Source organism: Prionailurus bengalensis, chromosome B4 (assembly GCF_016509475.1).
Source record: "Prionailurus bengalensis isolate Pbe53 chromosome B4, Fcat_Pben_1.1_paternal_pri, whole genome shotgun sequence".
Classification (NCBI taxonomy): domain Eukaryota; kingdom Metazoa; phylum Chordata; class Mammalia; order Carnivora; family Felidae; genus Prionailurus; species Prionailurus bengalensis.
This window is the reverse complement of record NC_057358.1, coordinates 134,076,218-134,096,525: the sequence shown is the minus strand read 5'-3', so window position 1 is coordinate 134,096,525 and position 20,308 is coordinate 134,076,218. Positions and strand designations below refer to the sequence as shown.

The 20,308-nt window shown below is 39.9% G+C and overlaps 2 protein-coding genes across 4 annotated transcripts in view; both read left to right on the top strand.

The window, feature by feature from the left end:
- ST13 (ST13 Hsp70 interacting protein) overlaps window positions 1–3,493 on the top strand; it is a 32,393-nt gene extending 28,900 nt beyond the window's left edge. For both annotated transcript variants that reach the window (XM_043562700.1, XM_043562702.1), the window contains 2 exons: window positions 467–600; window positions 1,605–3,493. In XM_043562700.1, the coding sequence (XP_043418635.1) occupies window positions 467–600; window positions 1,605–1,733 (263 nt within the window). In that variant the 3' untranslated portion in view covers window positions 1,734–3,493. The remainder of the gene's footprint in view (window positions 1–466; window positions 601–1,604) is intronic.
- A 4,252-nt stretch (window positions 3,494–7,745) lies between these two features.
- SLC25A17 (solute carrier family 25 member 17) overlaps window positions 7,746–20,308 on the top strand; it is a 45,151-nt gene continuing 32,588 nt past the window's right edge. Inside the window, exon 1 of one of the 2 annotated variants that reach the window (XM_043562696.1) lies at window positions 7,746–7,982. In XM_043562696.1, the coding sequence (XP_043418631.1) occupies window positions 7,929–7,982 (54 nt within the window). In that variant the 5' untranslated portion in view covers window positions 7,746–7,928. The remainder of the gene's footprint in view (window positions 7,983–20,308) is intronic. The other variant, XM_043562697.1, reaches the window with a different exon arrangement.

Here is a 20,308-nt window from a genome sequence, read left to right as displayed (position 1 = left end):
TTTTTAAAACAAGCATTTCATGTAGTTCTTGAAAGAATGCTCTACAGGAATACAGTTTAAACAGAAATAACTAAAGTCTTACAAATTAGAACTTGGAATTGAAACACATAGTATTAAAAAGAGAAAATAAGATGACTGAGATGACTTTATTTGTAATTCCAGGGACTATTAGGTTTCTCTTTTAGCTAAGATTAGTTTCTTTAACAGTTTTAATTACTAGGAAAAAATAAATGCAAAATGTAGTAAAGTTGATTTACAGCCTTATTTTTTAGGAGAAAATTTGAAGGTAAAATTCTCATTTGCATCCAGTTAGAATGTTAAGACTACTTTGTGGTTAGTAGCCCCCTTGTTCTTTTTGCATGCACTTGTGAGTGTGTGTGATTTTCATTGGAAGGAAATAGTGTGCTGTCACTACTTGAGAAAGAATATGGCTGGTGTCTTGCAGTTACTTCATTTATTCTTGCAGGTGGCTTTCCTGGGGGAATGCCTGGTAATTTTCCTGGAGGCATGCCTGGAATGGCGGGGGGAATGCCTGGAATGGCGGGAATGCCTGGGCTCAATGAAATTCTTAGTGACCCAGAGGTTCTCGCAGCCATGCAGGTAAGACTTGGAAGAACAAAGTTGGGCCTTGTATCCCTAAGGTATTTCTTTTATTAATTCTAAGTAGAGACAAAGGTTACTATGTTAGACATGTTTTACTTGTCAGAATTACCAAATAGCTCATTATACAGTTCTGTTCATTTTTTGTTTCAGAATGAGTAGCTTAAGTTACTAAAAATAATAGTTTGCAGTATAGTTTGTAATACGGTTCTATAATACTATTGGTCTGTAATAGCTTGATTATATCCACATGTCTTTACTTATTTATTTATATTTCAAGTTTTTATTTAAATTCTAGTTAGTTAACATAGTGTTATATGTAATACTGGTTTCATGAGTAGAATTTAGTAGTTCAGTTGTCCTTTTTTTAAAAAAAAAAAATTTTTTTTTTTTTTTTACATATTTATTTTTGAGACAGAGAAAGACAGCATGAACGAGGGGGGTCAAGGGAGACACAGAATCCGAAGCAGGCTCCAGGCTCTGAGCTGTCAGCACAGAGTCCAACGTGGGGCTCAAACTCATGAACCGCAAGATCATGACCTGAGCAGAAATCGGACGCTTAACCAACTGAACCACCTAGGCACCCTTAGTTTATTTTGAGAGTGAGAGAGAGAGAGAGAGCGCACGAGCAGGAGAGGGACAGAAAGAGAGGGAGAGCACGCAGCTTGACATGGGGCTCGATCCCACAAACTGTGAGAATATGACATGAGCCAAGGTCAAGAATCAGATGCTTAACTGAACCACCCAATCACCCCTAATTTAGTCGTCCTTTTAATCAAAATTGTGTATGCTTTTTTTCATTATCTAAAGTGATATAATTGGTGTTTGACTTTGAAGTGCACATTAATAATATTTATACTTCGGGGACTTGTCCAAAATTCCATTTAACTTGTCTCTGACAAAATTGTCAAGTTGAAATAAAGAGATAAGATTCAGGATAATAAATGTTAAGCCACAGAACTCCTTTAAACACTAAAAAAAACAAATTACCTTTTTTTTTTCAGGATCCAGAAGTTATGGTGGCCTTCCAGGATGTGGCCCAGAACCCAGCAAATATGTCAAAATATCAGAGTAACCCAAAGGTTATGAATCTCATCAGTAAATTGTCAGCCAAATTTGGAGGTCAAGCATAATGCCTTTCTGACAAATAAAGCCCTTGCTGAAGGAAAAGCAACTTCGATCACCTATTGGATGTCGCAATAATACAAACCAGTGTACCTCTGACCTTCTCATGGAGAAAGCTGGGGTGCTGTGAAGATAATCCCTACCCCTCTGCCCCACATACAACTGAGACATTTTTCAGTGGTTTGCCATTAGGGTTTTCATTCAGATGATGTTTTCCTACTAGGAATTACAAACTTTAAATACTTTTTAAACCTTAAAAATATTTAAAAACATATTAAAAGGGTGTGTTAATCCCTACATTTTTCTTTACTAATCATTTCAGTTTTTTTCCTTTGGATTAATTGGGCAAGGAAGATACTTCAGTATGGAAGATTTATTGCTCAGTTTGAAATAAAGGCTTATTAGCGAGAGGCAAATATAACATTTAAATAGATTAAGTTTGAGTTGGGTATATGGTTACTGAGGCATTTTGACTTGTCTTTTTAAATGCTTTATTTTTTAAACATGATTTATTTCAATAAAACCATTGGGACCACCAGTATTGCAGTAGGACCTGGATAGGGGCCGGAAGTTCTTGGCAGGGCAGCAGCAACCTTTCTCCTTTAATACAGCATGCACACTTGTGCAGATGCATTTAAATCTTACACTGTGGTGAAGGGATGATTTTTATAATGCTGCAGTAGAGTTGGATTACTTAGCTGTGTTCTTGTGTGATACAGAAAATAAACGTTTCGTATTATTTCCACACGGGAAATAAGGGAATACTTTTCTTTTTGTATTTCTGTGTTTAGAATGACCTTTCCTAGTCAGAAAATGGCCCATCTCATTGTGTGTTTTCTACTTGTTTTCGCCTCCCCATCCCCTTATTCTTTTTGGGCTAAAGATTGTCCTTTTTCACTGGCACCATCACTAATATCATTCACAGCATAATTGTGCAAGCATATGTAATGCTGGGTTTAATTTAATATGTAATACATATAAATGATTATGGAAGGTAATATCCATAGCAGCTGTAGTTTCTTACTTGGCCAACAGATTTCATATTTAAGTGTTAGGTTTTCACTTCAGTGAAAGCTTATATCAAAAGATGTTGGAAGGAGGGATTCCCTTTGTGTTCAGTTCTCTACTTAGGAAATACCTATTGCAATTGGAGTTTATCTTACATTATTTGTCTTCATATTTTGGAAAGCATGAGGTTTGACTTCATTGGTACACTACAGGGGAACTAAACTTTTTGGTCCAACATGAATTATAAAATTGATGAGATCCATGGTTCTTCATTGTGGAGTTAATGGTATTATTATGGGTCATTGTACTGCTATTCATCTCTTAAATAGTGCACCATATCCCCACCTCTCCTTTTTCTCCCTCCCTCTCTTCAAGGATAAAGAAATGATAGATTTTCTGCTGTACATTCAACTCTTACATTAATTAAGTCCAGGCACTGTACCAGGAATTGCTAGGTTTCTACCTATCTTTCAATTTAAAGTGGCTGGTGTTTAAAAACAGTTTCAAGGGATGAGACCCTCTGTACTTTGCTTATTTGAAGAATCAGTGGTAGGAGCCAGTAAAAAAATTTCATGGAATACATTTCTGAAATAGCACATTTCTGGAGTCATAAGTGAGTTGATTCAGGTTCTCATCCTTTGCTGTACACAAACAGATAGTAATGCATCTGTTATGTAAGTGAGAAAAGGCTGTATGCTAACTGAGCATGCTTTTTAAACCCTTTAAAAATACTCAGCATATAAACTTGCGTTTGAGCTTGCCAGTGTTTTTTTGTTGTTGTTAATGTGTGTTCTCTCAAAATTTCTAATGTGTGCTGTGAATAACTCAAGAAGACCAGTTCCTTTTGGGTTCCTTGTTTGATTTACTTAATTATATATTACTTAAATACATTATAACATTGCAAATAGTACCATAAATGGGTAAAAGTAAAATTGGTCTTCAGAAAAATGTGTCCTGTGCTTTTAAGTTCCACAAATACAAAGTACATTCATTTTCATAGAAACTCAGTATCATTTCTAAACCAGAAGTGTTTTTTTCTTGTGCTAACAATGCTATAAGAAGGAAAAGTAAAGTAGTTTTTTTTTTTCTGCTTAAAAATATATAGTTAATGGATTTCTAGCTACATTAAAAATAAACTATGGTTTCAAACTGGATATTGACCCCCCCCCCAACACTTTTTTTCCCCAGTACATGTTCTGTTTATTTTATGTCTTTAGCACTCACCTTAAGTTATTTGCTGGACACAGTAGGCTTTAGTTCATAAAGTGCTGTTACATCGACTTCATAAGAAAAATTAGATGTTAAACAGAGCTGAGCTTTTCTTTCAGGTAGCAGTCCAGAGGTAAGCTGTTCTGCCATACTCCAAAGGGCAGCTTCTGAGTCCAAAAGTGTTTGTTCTGATGATCATCTTCTAGCCTGAGGAAACAGGAGAGGGCGTCAGGGAAGCACATACTGAGATACTGAGACTGATACACAGAATTAACATTTTAATGACTTCTCATATTCCATTGGTCTTTTTTTTTTTTTTTTTTTTTTTGGTCTTGAGACCATATTTAGCTGCAAGGAAAGCTAGAAAGTAATAGTCCACTGCTTTGTGGTCATGTACCCAATAAAAAACTACAGAAGAAAAAGTTGTTACCTGGGGTAACAGCTAGCAGGCTGCCACCTTAGGATATGCCGGCCTAATTGGGATAAGGGAGAAACAACATTTTAGAGGTTTGCTAATACCTAACAAAGCATCCAAGTAAGTACTTGTATCAGGTACACTCTGTGCCAGGTGCTCTGTAATCAGTTTGAAAGCATTGACCCCATTCTGGTAATGACCATAACGGTCAGTGCTCTTATTCCCATTTTATATAGATGAGGAAACTGAAGCACTTAAAGTAAGTTGCCCAAGCTGGAGCCCGTGAATGGCGTAGTTAAGTGTCCGACTCTTGGTTTTGGCTCAGAGCAAGATGTCAAAACTCAAGTTTCAGACTTGTATCAGGCTCCACTCTGACGGTGCAGAGCCTGCTTGGGATTCTCCTCCCTCTCTCTGCCCCTCCCCTGCTCATTCTCTCTCTCTCCCTCTCTCTCTCTCTCTCTCTCTCTCTCTCTCTCTCTCAAAAATAAACATTAAAAAAAAAATAAATTGCCTAAGTTAACACTCCTGCTGATTTGTGAAGCTGATATTCTAACTAGTCTTGTTCTTCAAAGGTTCTCCTCCTTGCCTTGCCCCCAAGGTCTTCCTCTTAAATTCTATGCCCTGCTGCCCTCTGGCGAAGGTTGCTTCTTGCAGGATTGTTCATTACTTCAAAAAATTGGAAAGAAATTTGAGGAGGATTGGCTAAATAAGGAATATCGTACATGACTGGGTGTACTGATGTGCACACCCAACAGGTTTCTCCGGATAGTAAGGGATGTAGCATCGTGCTTGAAGGGCTTAGAACGCTTGTGACGCCCAAGAATGAGGACAAGAAAAAAAAGGTTTAAAAATTATGCAGTAATTTTAAAGTTTAGTATTTACAACCAATATAGCATACCTATTTGCATAGTTCAGGGAGGAAAATACCCTGAGATAAATAGGCAACAAATCCTAAAATAGCCACTAAGCTTTTGAAAGAGTAAACGTGAAATTGGTGAAGGTTTTAAGTCTCTTGGCAATTCAGTGACACCTTTTGTGTGTAGTGCTGGTGGAAGTGTAAATTCAAAATTTTCTATAAAGTTGTCTATAAGAATTTTGACATTCTCTTTAGGTGAAAGTAGCAAGGAGGTAAATAGAACTAGACATGTATACAGTTCTGAAAAGCTAGTTATCTGGTATATAATTAAAATGGCTTTAAGTACTCCCCCAGATCACTAACATTGTCAGGTTGCAGTGTAACTAACTGGATCATAAATCTGCTGGTGTAGAAGCATGATACATGAAATTTCTGGATAGGTTCCTTTTACTCATTTTGTATTTGATGGCATGGGTGTAAAAACACAGAATTTCTTGTATACTATTTGTATAGTGGGAGACTTGATAGTTCTGTAATTCAGGAAGCCCTCTTTAAGGAAAATACGTCATTATGAATACTAAATTAGGTGTAGAAGTGAATGGTTAGAATTAGAAAAATTGCAAACCTCAAAAATCACAACTGCAGAGATTTAATATGTGGTATAACTATGCAATTACTACTTTTTTCTTCTTGGCTGTATACTCATGACAACGATTTTGTAGTGTTTTCAGTAGGATAGATAACGCTATCTTGATCAAAATATTTTTGAACGTTGGGGATGCAAAAAAATACACAGATTGATATGCTACCTTCTCTGGGTTGGTGCCCTACAAATGGGAGTTCTGATGAATTCTGTTGTGTTTACCAACATAAAGGAGAAGTATTCATAAAATGTTTGTGAATATGTATGCTACGTGGTCTGGTATATTCTTGACCGAGAGCTTCCAATTTGGTAAGTCCGTGAAAACCCAGTCTTCTGCTTAAATTCTGCAGGGACCAGCCTATTCTCATTTGACCTTTGGACCTGTGCCTTTCTGTTGTCATATTAGGGAGTGGGGAGAGTGTTCTAGAAGCCATTTCTACAACCAAATATCTATCAGTAACTTAACCATGCATACAGATATCACTGAATTCACCTGTGTCCCAAATTCACCTTTCACTTAGCTTGTGGTCACTAGCACCTTCCTAAATGAAGGGAAGATCGTAACCAGTACCAGTTAAAATATTCCACGCAAATTTTGTGAAAACATGACCAAAGAAACATTGTTCTTTGGGCCCTCTCCCAGGGAGTAAATACGATAACGCATAAAGCATGGAGCCTGGCATGTAGTAAACACTCAATTATCGAGGCGCCTGGGTGGGAATTCAGCTAAGGTCATGATCTCTTGTTTCCTGAGGAAGAGCTCTGCATAGGGTTCTGTGCTGACATCTCAGAGCCTGGAGCCTGTTTCAGATTCTGTGTCTCCCTCTCTCTGCCCCTACCCCACTAATGCTCTTTCTCTCAAAAATAAGCATTAAAAAAATTCTCATAGTGGGTATTAGAAGGGTAAGCTTGCTGGTACTGAAACTGACAAGAGACACATGGGAATGACATCCCAGTAGAGTTCAGTTGGAGTCCTGAGACATCGTGTCTCACAGTATGACCTACGTTAGAGATTGAAAGTGGCTTCTGTAGTTCTATGTAGTTTGGTTCTTCACTTGACAACATGTAGTTATTTCTTCAGTATTTTATGAAGTACGTCTACATAAATTAGCTTTTGTAATCCTTACTGCAGTGGAGTTGTATTAACTAATTCTGTCACTTAAAGGAGAAAACCAAAAGGGTGAAATGACTTTAGTTGCTAACGAGTATGATCCCACCTGCATCTAATCACTTTATCTCCAGCTCCGTTTTGTTTTCCCAACACCCCAGGGTTTTTCAGAGTGCAGAACCTTGCCCAATCAGTATTTCCTTTTGGACAAAATGTGACTTTAAAAATACTGTCGAGGGGCGCCTGGGTGGCGCAGTCGGTTAAGCGTCCGACTTCAGCCAGGTCACGATCTCGCGGTCCGGGAGTTCGAGCCCCGCGTCAGGCTCTGGGCTGATGGCTCGGAGCCTGGAGCCTGTTTCCGTTGCTGTGTCTCCCTCTCTCTCTGCCCCTCCCCCGTTCATGCTCTGTCTCTCTCTGTCCCAAAAATAAATAAACGTTGAAAAAAAAAATTAAAAAAAAAAAATACTGTCGATAGAAAATACGAGTTAACTCGCAGGTAAGCAGGAAGATTTGAGTCCCCATCTTGCCTGATTCCGGCCTGTCTTAACGGAGGGAAGGTGCCCATCTAGGCCTCCCTAAGTCCCCAGGTTGAAGAACAGCCAGTCAGGTCCCGGGAACGTGAGGGCACTTCCATCAGACCCAGGGCGTGGCTACCAGCTTTCTGCCTGTCCTGCTGCTCCGCTTGATTGGGCCAGCGCTTCTCTGCCCCGCCCATGCAGGCCCCGAGAGCCAATCAGAGCCAGGGGGCGTCCCCAGGCCTCCCTTTCCCCTCTTCCAGCCCAGTGGCTTCCGGCGGGGAGACAGCGTGCTCGCTAAGACCCGGAAGGGGTTGTTCCGGAGGAGGCGGGCCTGAGGAGGTGGAGCTTGTGGCGCTCGCATCCCGGTCTCCGGCGCTTCTTTCCTCTCTCGGCTAGCTGCGGCGCCTGAGGGAGAAGTGTTGCTAGGTCTGCGGGGAGCCGCAGCAATGGCCTCAGTGCTGTCCTACGAAAGCCTTGTCCACGCTGTGGCCGGAGCCGTGGTGAGGCGGGGTCTTCACGCCCGGGCCACTGCGGGGTGTGGGGCTTCTCTGGGGCCAGTCCCAGGATGTGGCTGGGGGATGGGGATGAGAGGGAGAGGGTGGGTTGATATCTGCAGTGGTGACTGTGGGACGGAGAGCAATGAGACATAGGCGAGAAGATGCTGGAACAGTTTGGGGTGAGGGCCAGCACACCCTCCGCCCCTGGCTGCCGTTTTGGTCTCTTCGAAAATATCTGGGATATAGACAGCGATTGTCCCACATACCCACAGGGAGCTTGGAAGAAAATAACCGCTGTTTTCTTTGCCTTCTGAAGTTTAAAGGCCAACCATTTCCCTTAAAGGCCACCGCACACACATAAACTTTGTTTCCTTGGACTGGAGGAAAACGTAGGTGTGAAGCTGTGTTGCTTAATCACATGCTTACCTGTAGTCTGTTTTCACACCCTTGCGGCAGAGAAGTAGGATATCTTTGGCCAATACAGGCAGATGATACATTTTTTTTTTAAATCAAGATTAGGGTTGCCGTCCAGGTGTGGTTTACTATGAGAATGTGCGTGGTTCTTGGGTTTTTGGATGTCTCAGTTCTATTTGACACCACTCCCTTTTCCTTGAAACATTCCACTCCTGGCTTGGGTAACTTACTCAGCGGGTTGTCCTCTTTTCCCTCTGGCTTCCCTTTCTCAGATCCTTTTCTTGCTATCAACATGCACCTTTAGCAGTTGGAATCACTGTGACTTCAGAGGAATATCAGCGTCCTCTCCTTTTAGCGTGCAAAACTTTGCTGAGAGCTCACTTTTCTGTGCACACTAATCAGGATTGAACCCCAGCTCCATCATTCGTTAGATGGGTGACTTGTAAACTTCACTTTCCTAATCTCTAAAGTAAGGGTATCGATACCTACCTCACAGACTTTTTTTTTTTAATGTATTTACTTTTGAGAGAGAAAGACAGAACACGAGCGGGGAAGGGCAGAGAGAGAGAGAGGGAGACATAGAATCCAGAGCAGGGTCCAGGCTCTGAGCTGTCAGCACAGAGCCCAGTGTGGGGTTTGAAGTCCCCAACCGTAAGATCATGACCCAAACGGAAGTCAGACGCTCAACCGACTGAGCCATCCAGGCGCTCCAGACTTGTTTTTTTTGAGTTAGTTGACACAATACTTCATGGAAGTGCCTGTTTCATTTAATTAAACCAGAAGAGCCTTTCAGCCAGTGCAAAGGTGCTGAAATGGAAGCTTGCTTGACGTGCTCTAGGATGGTCAGGGAAGCCTTATGTGTCTGGGGTGGAGGGAACAAAGGGGCATAGGCTTCAGGGGACCAAACTGTGTGAGACTTTAACACTGACTGGGAAAGAGAGCTAACTAGTTATTGGAGGCTTTGAGCCCCCGGCAACTTGATGATTTACATTTTAAACATGATCACCCTGGGTGCTCTGTTGAGAGTAGACTGTAAGGGAGTAAAGGTGGGACACAGGGAAATTGTCGGGGGGCTGTGACATCGTTCCAGGCACCAGATGATGGTGGCTTGGACCAGGACAGCAGCAGTGGAGGTGGTTAGCAGTGATCATTCACCTGGAATATATTTATAAGATAGAGCCACCAGGGTTTGGTGGTGGATTGGATATCGGGTATAAGAGAATGAGGGTTGGTTGGCTCCCAAGAGCTTTTGGCTTGAGCCACTGGAAGCATTTACATTTCCTGAGATGTAATATAACTATAGTACCTCTATTACAACCTCTTCACTATAACTGAACAGTTTCTGGGAGAAAGATTGGTTTGGGACTTTGGATTCTGTTTGAAATGCATAAGAATCATCATGAGGCTAGATAAGTGCCAACTGAGAAAGTTGTGAGCATGCCAGCATTAAGAGATTGAGGAAGTAAGGTAGCACCAGCAAAGGAGACTAAGGAAGGGCCTGTCGGGTAGGAGTAAAACTAAGAGAATGCGTGTTCTGAAAGTCACATGGAGAAAGGGGTATAGATCAACTGGGTCAAATAAGATGAGGGGTAAGAATTAACCATTGGACTTATTAACTTGCTCATCAATATGATAAATCCAGTGGTTAATTGACAAGACACATTTTGGTAGATAGTGGAGTGAATAGTTGGAGAGCATCTGAGGGAAAATGGGAAGATGTGGAAGTTTTGTTTTCCTTTCTTTCTCTCAGTGAACGCCATTCACTCAGCACTTTCACTGAGTGCTTTCTGTGTGTTATGTACTGTTCTAGGTGGTAGAAATATAGTGGAGAACAAAGTTTTTTTCTTCACGAAGATTGCATTCCAGTGGGGGAGTCAGACAATAATTGAGTCAACAAAATAAATAAAATAATTTGATAGTGTTAAGTGCTATAAAAGAAAATAAGGGTTGGCGAATTTTCTCTGTAAGAAGGCAGATGGTAAATATTTTAGATTTTGTGTACAGTCTCTGGTACAGGTACTCAACACTGCCATGATAGTGTGAAAGCAGCCATTGACAATAATAAGTAGATGAATGAGTGGTGCTGAGTTCCAGTAAAATTCTGTTTATAGAACAAAGCAGTGATTGGATTTGGCCGGAGGGCCATAGTTCTCTGAGCCTTACTATAGAGAGTGACTGTAGGTAGAGGTGATATATCTCCATATAACCTACAAAGACATTTCTGGTTTTTTGTCTCCTTGTTGCCTATTTTTCTCTTGTTACAGTTCTTTTTTTAAAATTTTTTTTTAATGTTTTATTTATTTTTGAGACAGAGAGAGACAGAGCATGAACGGGGGAGGGTCAGAGAGAGAGGGAGACACAGAATCAGAAGCAGGCTCCAGGCTCTGAGCTGTCAGCACAGAGCCCGACGCGGGGTTCGAACTCACAGACCGTGCGATCATGACATGAGCTGAACTCGGATGCTTAACCAACTGAGCCACCCAGACACCCCTCTGTTGTTACAGTTCTGCTTGAAATTATGCACCCTGAGTTTGCTAGGGTTTTTCTTTCTCCCATTAATGTAAACTCCCATTAGATTATCTAATACTTTTTAAGAATAATTTTTTTCTCTTGCTTTCCCTTAGAGTAGTAATGTTCCTAGCACATATCTGGGAAGTTGGATTGTGTTTTGTTATTTTTTTGAACTGTCATGCTTAAGGGTGTTCTCAAACTTTTGCTTTCTTTTTTTTTTTCAAATCTTTGTGTTAAGATTAAACATGTAATGCAAGTGCTAGTTTCTTCTGGTTGCTACTAAAGGGAAAAAAATGTCACCACAAAAATGTCGCTACAGTTGATAAAAAAAAAAAAAATGGCATTCTGTTTAGTGCTATAGTACTATGGTGGCTTGTGTTTAATTAAATGTCCTGAGCATAGTGTTCAACCAAAGCTTTGAGATGACCAAGGAAAGTCCGCTTAGCATAATGGTAAGAACACTTAAGTGTTGATGTGCCTGACTTGAGCCAGGCCGCCTGGGTTGGAATCCTGGCTCTGCCTCTCATAGCTGTGTGACTTGCCTAAAACTCCAGGCAAGGCTGCCTACAGTAGTTGCTTCTTCTCCCCCAAAGGATTGTTGGATTGTTGCTTAAGATGTTGATTTACAACCTTTTTGAGTTGACATGTTTCATGTTTATTCACTTCCAAGTTCTACATTCTCTCATCAAGTATGACGTTCTGCATACACACACACACACACATTTTAAAAATTAAAATAAATTAATGATTTTGAGTGTTTTGTGGCACACTTTGGGGTGATTGCAGATAATCTCGAGTATTTGAAAATTAGAATTGTTGGGGCGCCTGGGTGGCTCAGTTGGTTGAGCATCCGACTCTTGATCTCAGGTCTTGATCTTAGGGTCGTGGGTTTGAGCCTCATACTGGGAGTGGAGCCTACTTTAAAAAAAAAAGACTTTTACTATTTCAGGAGGATGCTGTAGCTCTAATTGATGACTATTATATGATACAATTAGTGGCCTCATAAACATTTCTCAAAATAGTGAGTATAATTAGATTCATAATTTTATCTTTTTGCTTCTCATTAGATTAGTTTTTTTTTTTAATTTTTTCTTTTTCAACGTTTTTATTTTATTTTTGGGACAGAGAGAGACAGAGCATGAACGGGGGAGGGTCAGAGAGAGAGGGAGACACAGAATCGGAAACAGGCTCCAGGCTCTGAGCCATCAGCCCAGAGCCCGACGCGGGGCGCGAACTCACGGACCGCTAGATCGTGACCTGGCTGAAGTCGGACGCTTAACCGACTGCGCCACCCAGGCGCCCCTCATTAGATTAGTTTTTAAAAATAGATTTGATTTGTAGAAATGTGGATTTGTAATTAAGGGAAATCTTATTAACCTACTCTTCACCTACCAATTTGAAGAATGAAATTGGTTAGAATTGCCTAAATGAGGTTCAGACACTGAAACAGACTTTGTAATTGAAATGCTAGTAATTAATTAGGACACCTCTTTTTTCCCTGTAGTTAATTTTAATTTTATTTTTTAATTGCATAATTTATGTTAAAAATTTTTTTTTAACATTTATTCGTTTTTGTTTTTTTTTTTTGTTTTTTTGTTTTTTTTTTTTTGAGAGATAGAGAGCAAACAGGGGAGGAGCAGGGAGAGACATACACACAGAATCTGAAGCAGGCTCCAGGCTCTGAGCCACCAGCACAGAGCCCGATGTGGGGCTCGAACTCACCAACCGTGAGATCATGACCTGAACCTTAAACTGATTGAGCCACCCAGGCGCCCTGTGTAATTTACGTGTTAAAAGAATCACATTTCATTGAGTAAATGCTGGCTACTAAAAAATTCAGATCATACAGAAATATAAAAGAGCCCTCCTCGTTTCTCCTTCCACTTTACCTTTTATTGCTTTGTAACTCAGAGCCCAGGCACACCTATCTTTAGAACTGTGTAAGAAGGCTTATTCCAAACATTTTTCTCCAGTTGGTATCAGAAGATAAAATTAGGTCCAACTGCCCAACTCTGTGGCTCAACACTTAATATTACACTGGACGTTTTACCGTATAGACTCAATTCCTACCTTTTAGAAGTAGAAACCAAGTAGAGGAACTTTTTGGTTTGCTGTAAAAGACCTTCTAAATATAAAGGTCAGTGAAAGAGTCCCTGTCCTCAAGAAGCTCTTCTTAAGTGTATAGTAGAGGTACTACACGGCCCCTGGTGGTAGTACTAGGGGAGAAGTGGTGGGCTGCATTTGTGAAGGTGATGGGAAGCCCCCAAACTTGATGTATTCAGGCCCAGTCTTGAAGGAAGAGTGGGAGTTTCCTAGGCAAAATGAAATAGGAGGGTGATAAGAGACTTTTAGAACAAAAAACGTGTTCAAAGGTCCTTGTGTAAATCAGCATGCGGGGAATTTCGAATTCTGTTTCTTCAAGTTTTCCTCATTTTGTTTTCTCTGTGTTTATATACAAATAAGCATTTACAAATAGATTTTTTTTTTGTTTATATAACTGGTATTACAGAGTTGCATATCCTGGGTTTTTTGGTATGTTTATTTCAGAATATAAAGCACATCCCCATATGTATGAAGGTTCTCTGGTTGCAAACTGGAGAAACAGACTTTGAGTATTTTAACAAAAAAAAAAAAGAAGAAGTTTATTGGCAGGCTTTTTAGGAGCTCCCAGGATCAGTGGGCAGGCTGAAGACTTGAAGTAGGAGAGAACCGTCATTTTCCGAAAAGATTTCTGAAGCAATCCCTGGAGAGTGTTGGGCGCTACCACTGGAATCAGTAGATTTTGTCCCTCTACAGAATTCTCAAGAATTTAAAGTCATGGGAGAACCCCAGTTAGTTGTGCTCAAGATCATGTGCCGAGTCCTTGACTGTAACAGGTGGGGAAAGGAAGGGTCCGGCAAAAGGAACCTTCAGGGGCTCTTCAGCAGGTGTAGTGGAGGGTGGGCATCTAGATTTACCATCCTACCAAGATTGTACACAGTGGGAAGAGGTCAAGAAAATCAGGCTGCCCTTAGAAAAAGGAAATGATGCTGTGTGGCCCAAAACATCAAATATCCACTATATCATGTCATTAAAAAAGACTTCAAACAGCATTGTTTTTTTTTTTTAATATAAAATATTTTATCATGTAAGTGTTCCATAATTTATTTATGGTCATTTACATCATGTCTAACTTTAACTGTAGTAAACATTTGTACAATGTAAATGGTTTTTGGTTTTTTTGTTTTTGTTTTTATTGTTAAACTTACATCCAAGTTAGCATATAGTGCAACAATGATTTCAGGAGTAGATTCCTTAGTGCCCCTTCCCCGTTTAGCCCATCCCCTCCCCCCACGACTCCTCCCGTAACCCTCATTTTGTTCTCCATATTTATGAGTCTCTTCTGTTTTGTCCCCCTCCATGTTTTTATATTATTTTTGCTTCCCTTCCCTTATGTTCATCTATTTTGTATTTTAAATTCCTCATATGGGTGAAGTCACATGATACTTGTCTCTCTCTGACTAATTTCGCTTAGCATAATACCCTCTATTTCTATCCACATAGTTGCAAATGGCAAGATTTCATTCTTTTTGATTGCTGAGTAATACTCCATTGTATATACCACATCTTCTTATCCATTCATCTGTCAATGGACATTTGGGCTCTTTCCATACTTTGGCTATGTACAGTGTAAGTGTTAATGTGACCTCCCACAACCCTGTTATGAAGAATCTGTAGGATTGCTTAGTTAAGCAACTTCCCTGATGTCACTCATTAATTTATAGATGAGAAACAAAACGCTGTGTTCTGGATTCAGTTTAGTTTACTCATATTCTAACTTGTAAAATGTTAGTAGCCTCACAGGGTTTTGTGAACGTTAATAAAATAAGTAAGATAGCTTTTATACTATCTGATACATAATAGGGGCCCAATAAATGGAAACTATTAATCATTTTGTGCACAACTCTGTCTTTTAAATTTATTTATTTTGAGAGAGAGTGCATGCATACGCTCACACAAGTGGGTGAGGGGCAGAGAGAATGCCAAGCAGGCTCCACACTGTCAGCACAGAGCCTGATGCAGGGCTTCATCCCACGAGCCATGAGATCATGACATGAGCTGAAATCCAGAGTCGGACACTTAACTGACTGAGCCACCCAGGCCCCCCCCACAACTATGTTTTCTAATTTTCTGTGCATCCTAACTTGTTTGAGTTAGTTAATTTCATGTTATATTTAATAATAATATTTAGTATTTAGAATTCCCTGACTTTTTTTTTTAAGATTTTTTTTTTTTAAGTAATCTCTACACCCAACGTGGGACTTGAACTTGCATCTCTAAGATCAAGAGTCACATGCTCCACCAACGGAGCCAGCCAGGTGCCCCTAGAATTCCCTGACTTCTTAAACCCCTCTCACATCTATTAACAACCCCTAGATAGGCATTGTAACAAGTGGTTAAAAGTGTGGACTCTGAAACCAGACTGCCTGAGTTCAGACTCCAACTCTGTCACTTACCATCTGTGTGACTTTGGGCATGTCTCTCAATCTCTGCCTCAATTTCTCATCTATAGGAAGGGGAAAATAATAATAATACCCACCTAGTAGGGTTGTTTCCGAGGCTTTTGGACAAGTATCTTTATTGTCTTACAGAGACAGGAAAATGGAAACAGGGATGTTAAATGATTTGGCCAGGGTTACCAGTGAATTGGTCATAGGCAGAAGGCCAGAATCCAGGCCTTTTCTCTCTGCTATGCCTAGCTGCCTTCTCTTCCTGTCTCATTCCTTTGTGTATTTCAAAACCAGGTTAGATTATCAGAAAACAAGTGACATTAAATATTAAGTATACACATGTATAACCAAACTGGAGGCAATTGGACACTAATTGTTTATTGGGAGTACTTTTTTTAATGTTTTATTTTATTTTTGAGAGAGGGAGCGTGAGCGGGGGAGGGAGATGGCCAGAGAGAGAGGGGGACAGAGGATCCAAAGCAGGCTCTGTGCTGACAGAGAGCTGGCTTGAACCCACAAACTGTGAGATCATGACCTGAGCCAAAGTCGGATGCTTAACAAACTGAGCCACCCAGGCGCCCCTTATTGGGAGTACTTTAAACCACAGTTCTAACAATTCATATGTTCAGTTCTCTTTGAAAAGGTTTACTTTTCCACAGGTGACTCATTCACACCCAGATTTTAAATCTAGTGGCTCAGATTCCCATAGAATTAACTTAGGTTAGTATGTATCTGAGGGTATTATGTTACTTGGTTTAAAAACCTCAAAAGGGGGCGCCTGGGTGGCGCAGTCGGTTAAGCGTCCGACTTCAGCCAGGTCACGATCTCGCGGTCCGTGAGTTCAAGCCCCAAGTCAGGCTCTGGGCTGATGGCTCGGAGCCTGGAGCCTGTTTCCGATTCTGCGTCTCCCTCTCTCTCTTCCCCTCCCCCGTTCATGCTCTGTCTCTCTCTGTCCCAAAAATAAATAAAAAACGTTGAAAAAAAAATTAAAAAAAAAAAAAAACCTCAAAAGGAGGTAATTGGAGAAAGTCATTATCGTATTATCTTTACTTCCTAGCTTGCTGTTTTATTTCATTTAGGCTTCTGCTAAATCATGATCGAATTATTATATAATGTTTAGTCTTGAAGACTTCATTGCCTCACTACCCACCATCCGAAATATATCTTGATTTCTTAGTAAACTTTTTTTAAGATTTAATTTTTTAGAGCAGTTTTAGGTTCACAGCAAAATGGAGAAGAAGATACAGAGATTTCCCATATACCCGCAGCCTTCACCCATGCATGGCCTCCCCTATTATTAACATCCCCCCCTGGAGTGGACATTTGTTACAGTTGATAAACCTGCACTGACACATCATTGTCACCCAAAGTCCATAGTGCATATTAGTGTATATTCACTCTTGATGTTGTACATTCTGTGGGTTTGACAAATGTCTGATGACATGAAACCAGCATGAGAGTATCATATGGAGTACTTCCACTGCCCTAAAAATCTTATGTGCTCTGTTTATTCATCCCTCCTGACCCCCTTAATAAACTTTTCAGCTAACAGGGTCATTTCATTTCAGTTCTCCTAATCTTAAAGATTCTTATGCCATCTTTATGGAAATTATTTTTCTAAATTTGCTTCTTTATGCTTGAATCAGAAAAAGGTTAAATAAAGGAAATTGTATTGCCATACATACAGTAGTTTATAACTTAATTTTTTTAAATAAATGTGGTATAGATGCTGAAAAGTTTTGGAGTAAAAATTATCAATGTCATCTTGGGTCATTTATGTTTTCTTCTGAACCTGAGTTTTCTGAGCTTACTGGGGTTCCCAGAGAAGTAAATGTGGTAACACTTGTAGAGCACCTAGTGCAGTATCTGGAGAAGTGTAGTAAGGCCATAATTTATTTATTTTTCCGATATAATCTTGTAAATATAAATATAGTATTTGTATCCAGTTTCAGAAATTAAATACAAGTGAAGTTTGTTCTCTCTTCATATGACCAACTCTGTCCTTTCACTTGTAGCAGGTAATCTCACCTTTTATTCCCTAGATAAAATAGAGGCTTCTTGGGATGAGGTTTCTCACTTTCCATTTTGTCTTATTAAACAATCAATTGCAGTTGTACCCATATGTCCTATATTCTGCTGGCCTCAGGAAAAACAGATACATCCAGTCTCTGCTACCTTTGATCTTGACCCTTCCCCCTTACCCCATCCCCAATTATGTGTTAGGACTTTACTCCATTAATTTTCACTTCTTTCCTATAGCTTTAACCTCTCCATTGTTTGCTTCCCTTCAGCCCTCAAACATGGTTAGCCCTGTCCTGTCATACCAGTCTGGTCTGGAGACTTGCCTTTTTCTTTTTTTTTTCTTTTCTTTAAAAAAATTTTTTTTTGTAGTTTATTTTTTGAGAGAGAGAGCAAGCGAGCAAGGGAGGTGCAGAAAGAGAGGGAGAGAGAATCCCAAGCAGGCTCCATGCGGTCAGCACAGAGCCCATGCAGGGCTCAATCTTAGGAACTGTGAGATCACCACCTGAGCTGAAATCAAGAACTGGACGCTTAACTGACTGAGCCACCCAGGCACCCCCTTCTTTTGTTTTTTTTAAGTTTATTTATTTATTTTGAGAGAGAGAGAATGTGCACACAAGTGTGTGAGCAGGAGAGGGAGAGAAAGAGGGAGAGAGAGAGAATCCCAAGCAGGCTCCGCACTTCAGCGTGGAGATTTAATGAACCATGAGGTCATGACCTGAGCTAAAGTCAAGAGTAGGATGTTTAACCGACGGAGCCACCCAGGCTCCCAGAGACTGCCTTTTTCTTAGCTGCTGCTGGTTCTCCTAAGTTTACTTAAAGGATATTCTGTACCTACTACCTCTCCTACTCATCCAGGCTAACCACTGGAACTACTCTTCCAGAGGCCACCACTGACTTCCTAACGGTGACTTTTTTCATTCTTACTTGATTGGACTTTTTAGTAATTATTGTATACTGTACACTCTCCTACCTTCTTGAGGTGTCTTCTGAAAGAGTAGTTATTCTTTCTTTTTTAATAAATAAAATTACAGTTGTTCTTTTGGAAGGAACTTAAGTAACCATTACTAATTTTAGGGTCCTGATTAAGATTGAGTTCTAGTGCTAAAAGGTGCTATAAAAAGGATATAGGAACCACATTTGTTGAGTGCCCAATGTGTACCTGGTATGATGCTAGGTGCTTTTTATTAATTATTTCTCACTTCTCACAGCAATCCTTGATAATTATGTATTGGCCCTAAAATTACAGATGAGGAAATTGAGGCATGGAGATTTGCAGTTATTTATAGTATGTACTATAACTGGGACCTGAACATTGGTTTGTTTTATCCCAAAGCTCATGCTTTTTTCCATAAGATGCTTAGGTGCATTCATTATCTATTAGGCCTTTTGTTTAACTTGTATGTTAAACTTGTATGTTAAAGTTTTGTTTAACTCTGTGTATGGATATGAGAATTTGCTTGATTGCTTTATCAAGGGAAAGACATACTAACTCTGATAGGTAAATAACATTTTTGAATATGAAAGCCACAGTGAGTAGCTTTCAATCTTTGGGATTTCATTAGCTGGAGATCTACCACTGAAAATGTATTTTAGTTGTTTTTCTTTCTAAAATAGCCCTTTTATCAAATAATGCCATGTACTCCCTCAGGGGATGCTGTACACTGATTTCAGTAGTGTTGTGACTCAACCACCATTTCTAGACTCCTCTTTGGAAATTGACTTTGGAACTGGCATTGCATTTTTTGACTATTTTTCATCCTTCAGGGGTGAATTAACATTTTGGAAATGGTTGAATTTGGTGACTTGGTTGGTAAGCTAACCTAAACGTTATTGTCCTTTAAAGGCATGATGCTCTACTTCTATATGTGTGTGTGTCCCTGTTATTCCCCTAAGATTGCACATGCTTAGGGGACCACATCTTGACCAAGTTTACCCTATCGTCTCATTCTGACTCTTGTTTGTGGTGGTAGGTGTTTCAGCTCAACGGCATGTGTGTTTATGTTGGCCAAATAAAAAAATGGACTTTGAATGTTTATTGACCTTTTACAGGTCAGTAAATGAATAAACCACTATATTTTGGATGTGTAACCTGAAATGTAGATGCTGATACATTATTAAGGAATCCAGGTGCTGACTATGGGACTGTTCACAACAGAGAGAAACAAAAATGCCCTAAGCTGAAACTGGTGTAGGTGACTTGGTTTGCCATTTTTATCTCTAGCTGTGATCTGTGTCCTTAAGCTGTAGTATGCTATTACCAACTGCCTAAAGACTTTTTTTTTTTTTTTTGCTATTTAGTCATTAATTAATTGTTAAGTTCCTGCCCTTGAGGTGCCCATAGTCTAATAAGGAAGACAAACTCATTAACAACTAAATACAGTACAGTGATTGCTGTGTAATAGAATTTTGTACACAGGATGCACAATAGCATTAGAAGCATCAGGTGAGAGAGTAGTTAATTCATTGTCATCTGAAAGTCACTATGTCCAAGATTGAACTAGTAATTTCTTAAAACTATATCCCTCAAACAACTTTCCTAATTCTGTCAATGGTATCTTCATTTCTTATGACTTTCCCTTCTCTCTTACAATCCATATCCAATAAATCAGAAAATACTATTCTTTTAGATCTTCTGGCAGATATCCCTTCTCCATTTTTTTAAGTTTGTTTATTTTGAGAGAGAGAGAGAGAGAGAGAGAGTGCGCACAAGTGGGAGAGGGGAAGAGAGAGAGGGAGAGGGACAGGGAGAGGGACAGGAAGAGGGAGAGAGAGAGAGAGAGAGAGAGAGAGAGAGAGAGAGAGAGAGAGAGAGAGAATCCAAGCAGACTCTGCACTGTAAGCACAGAACCTGACGCAGGGCTTGAACTCAACAAACCATGATATCATGACCTG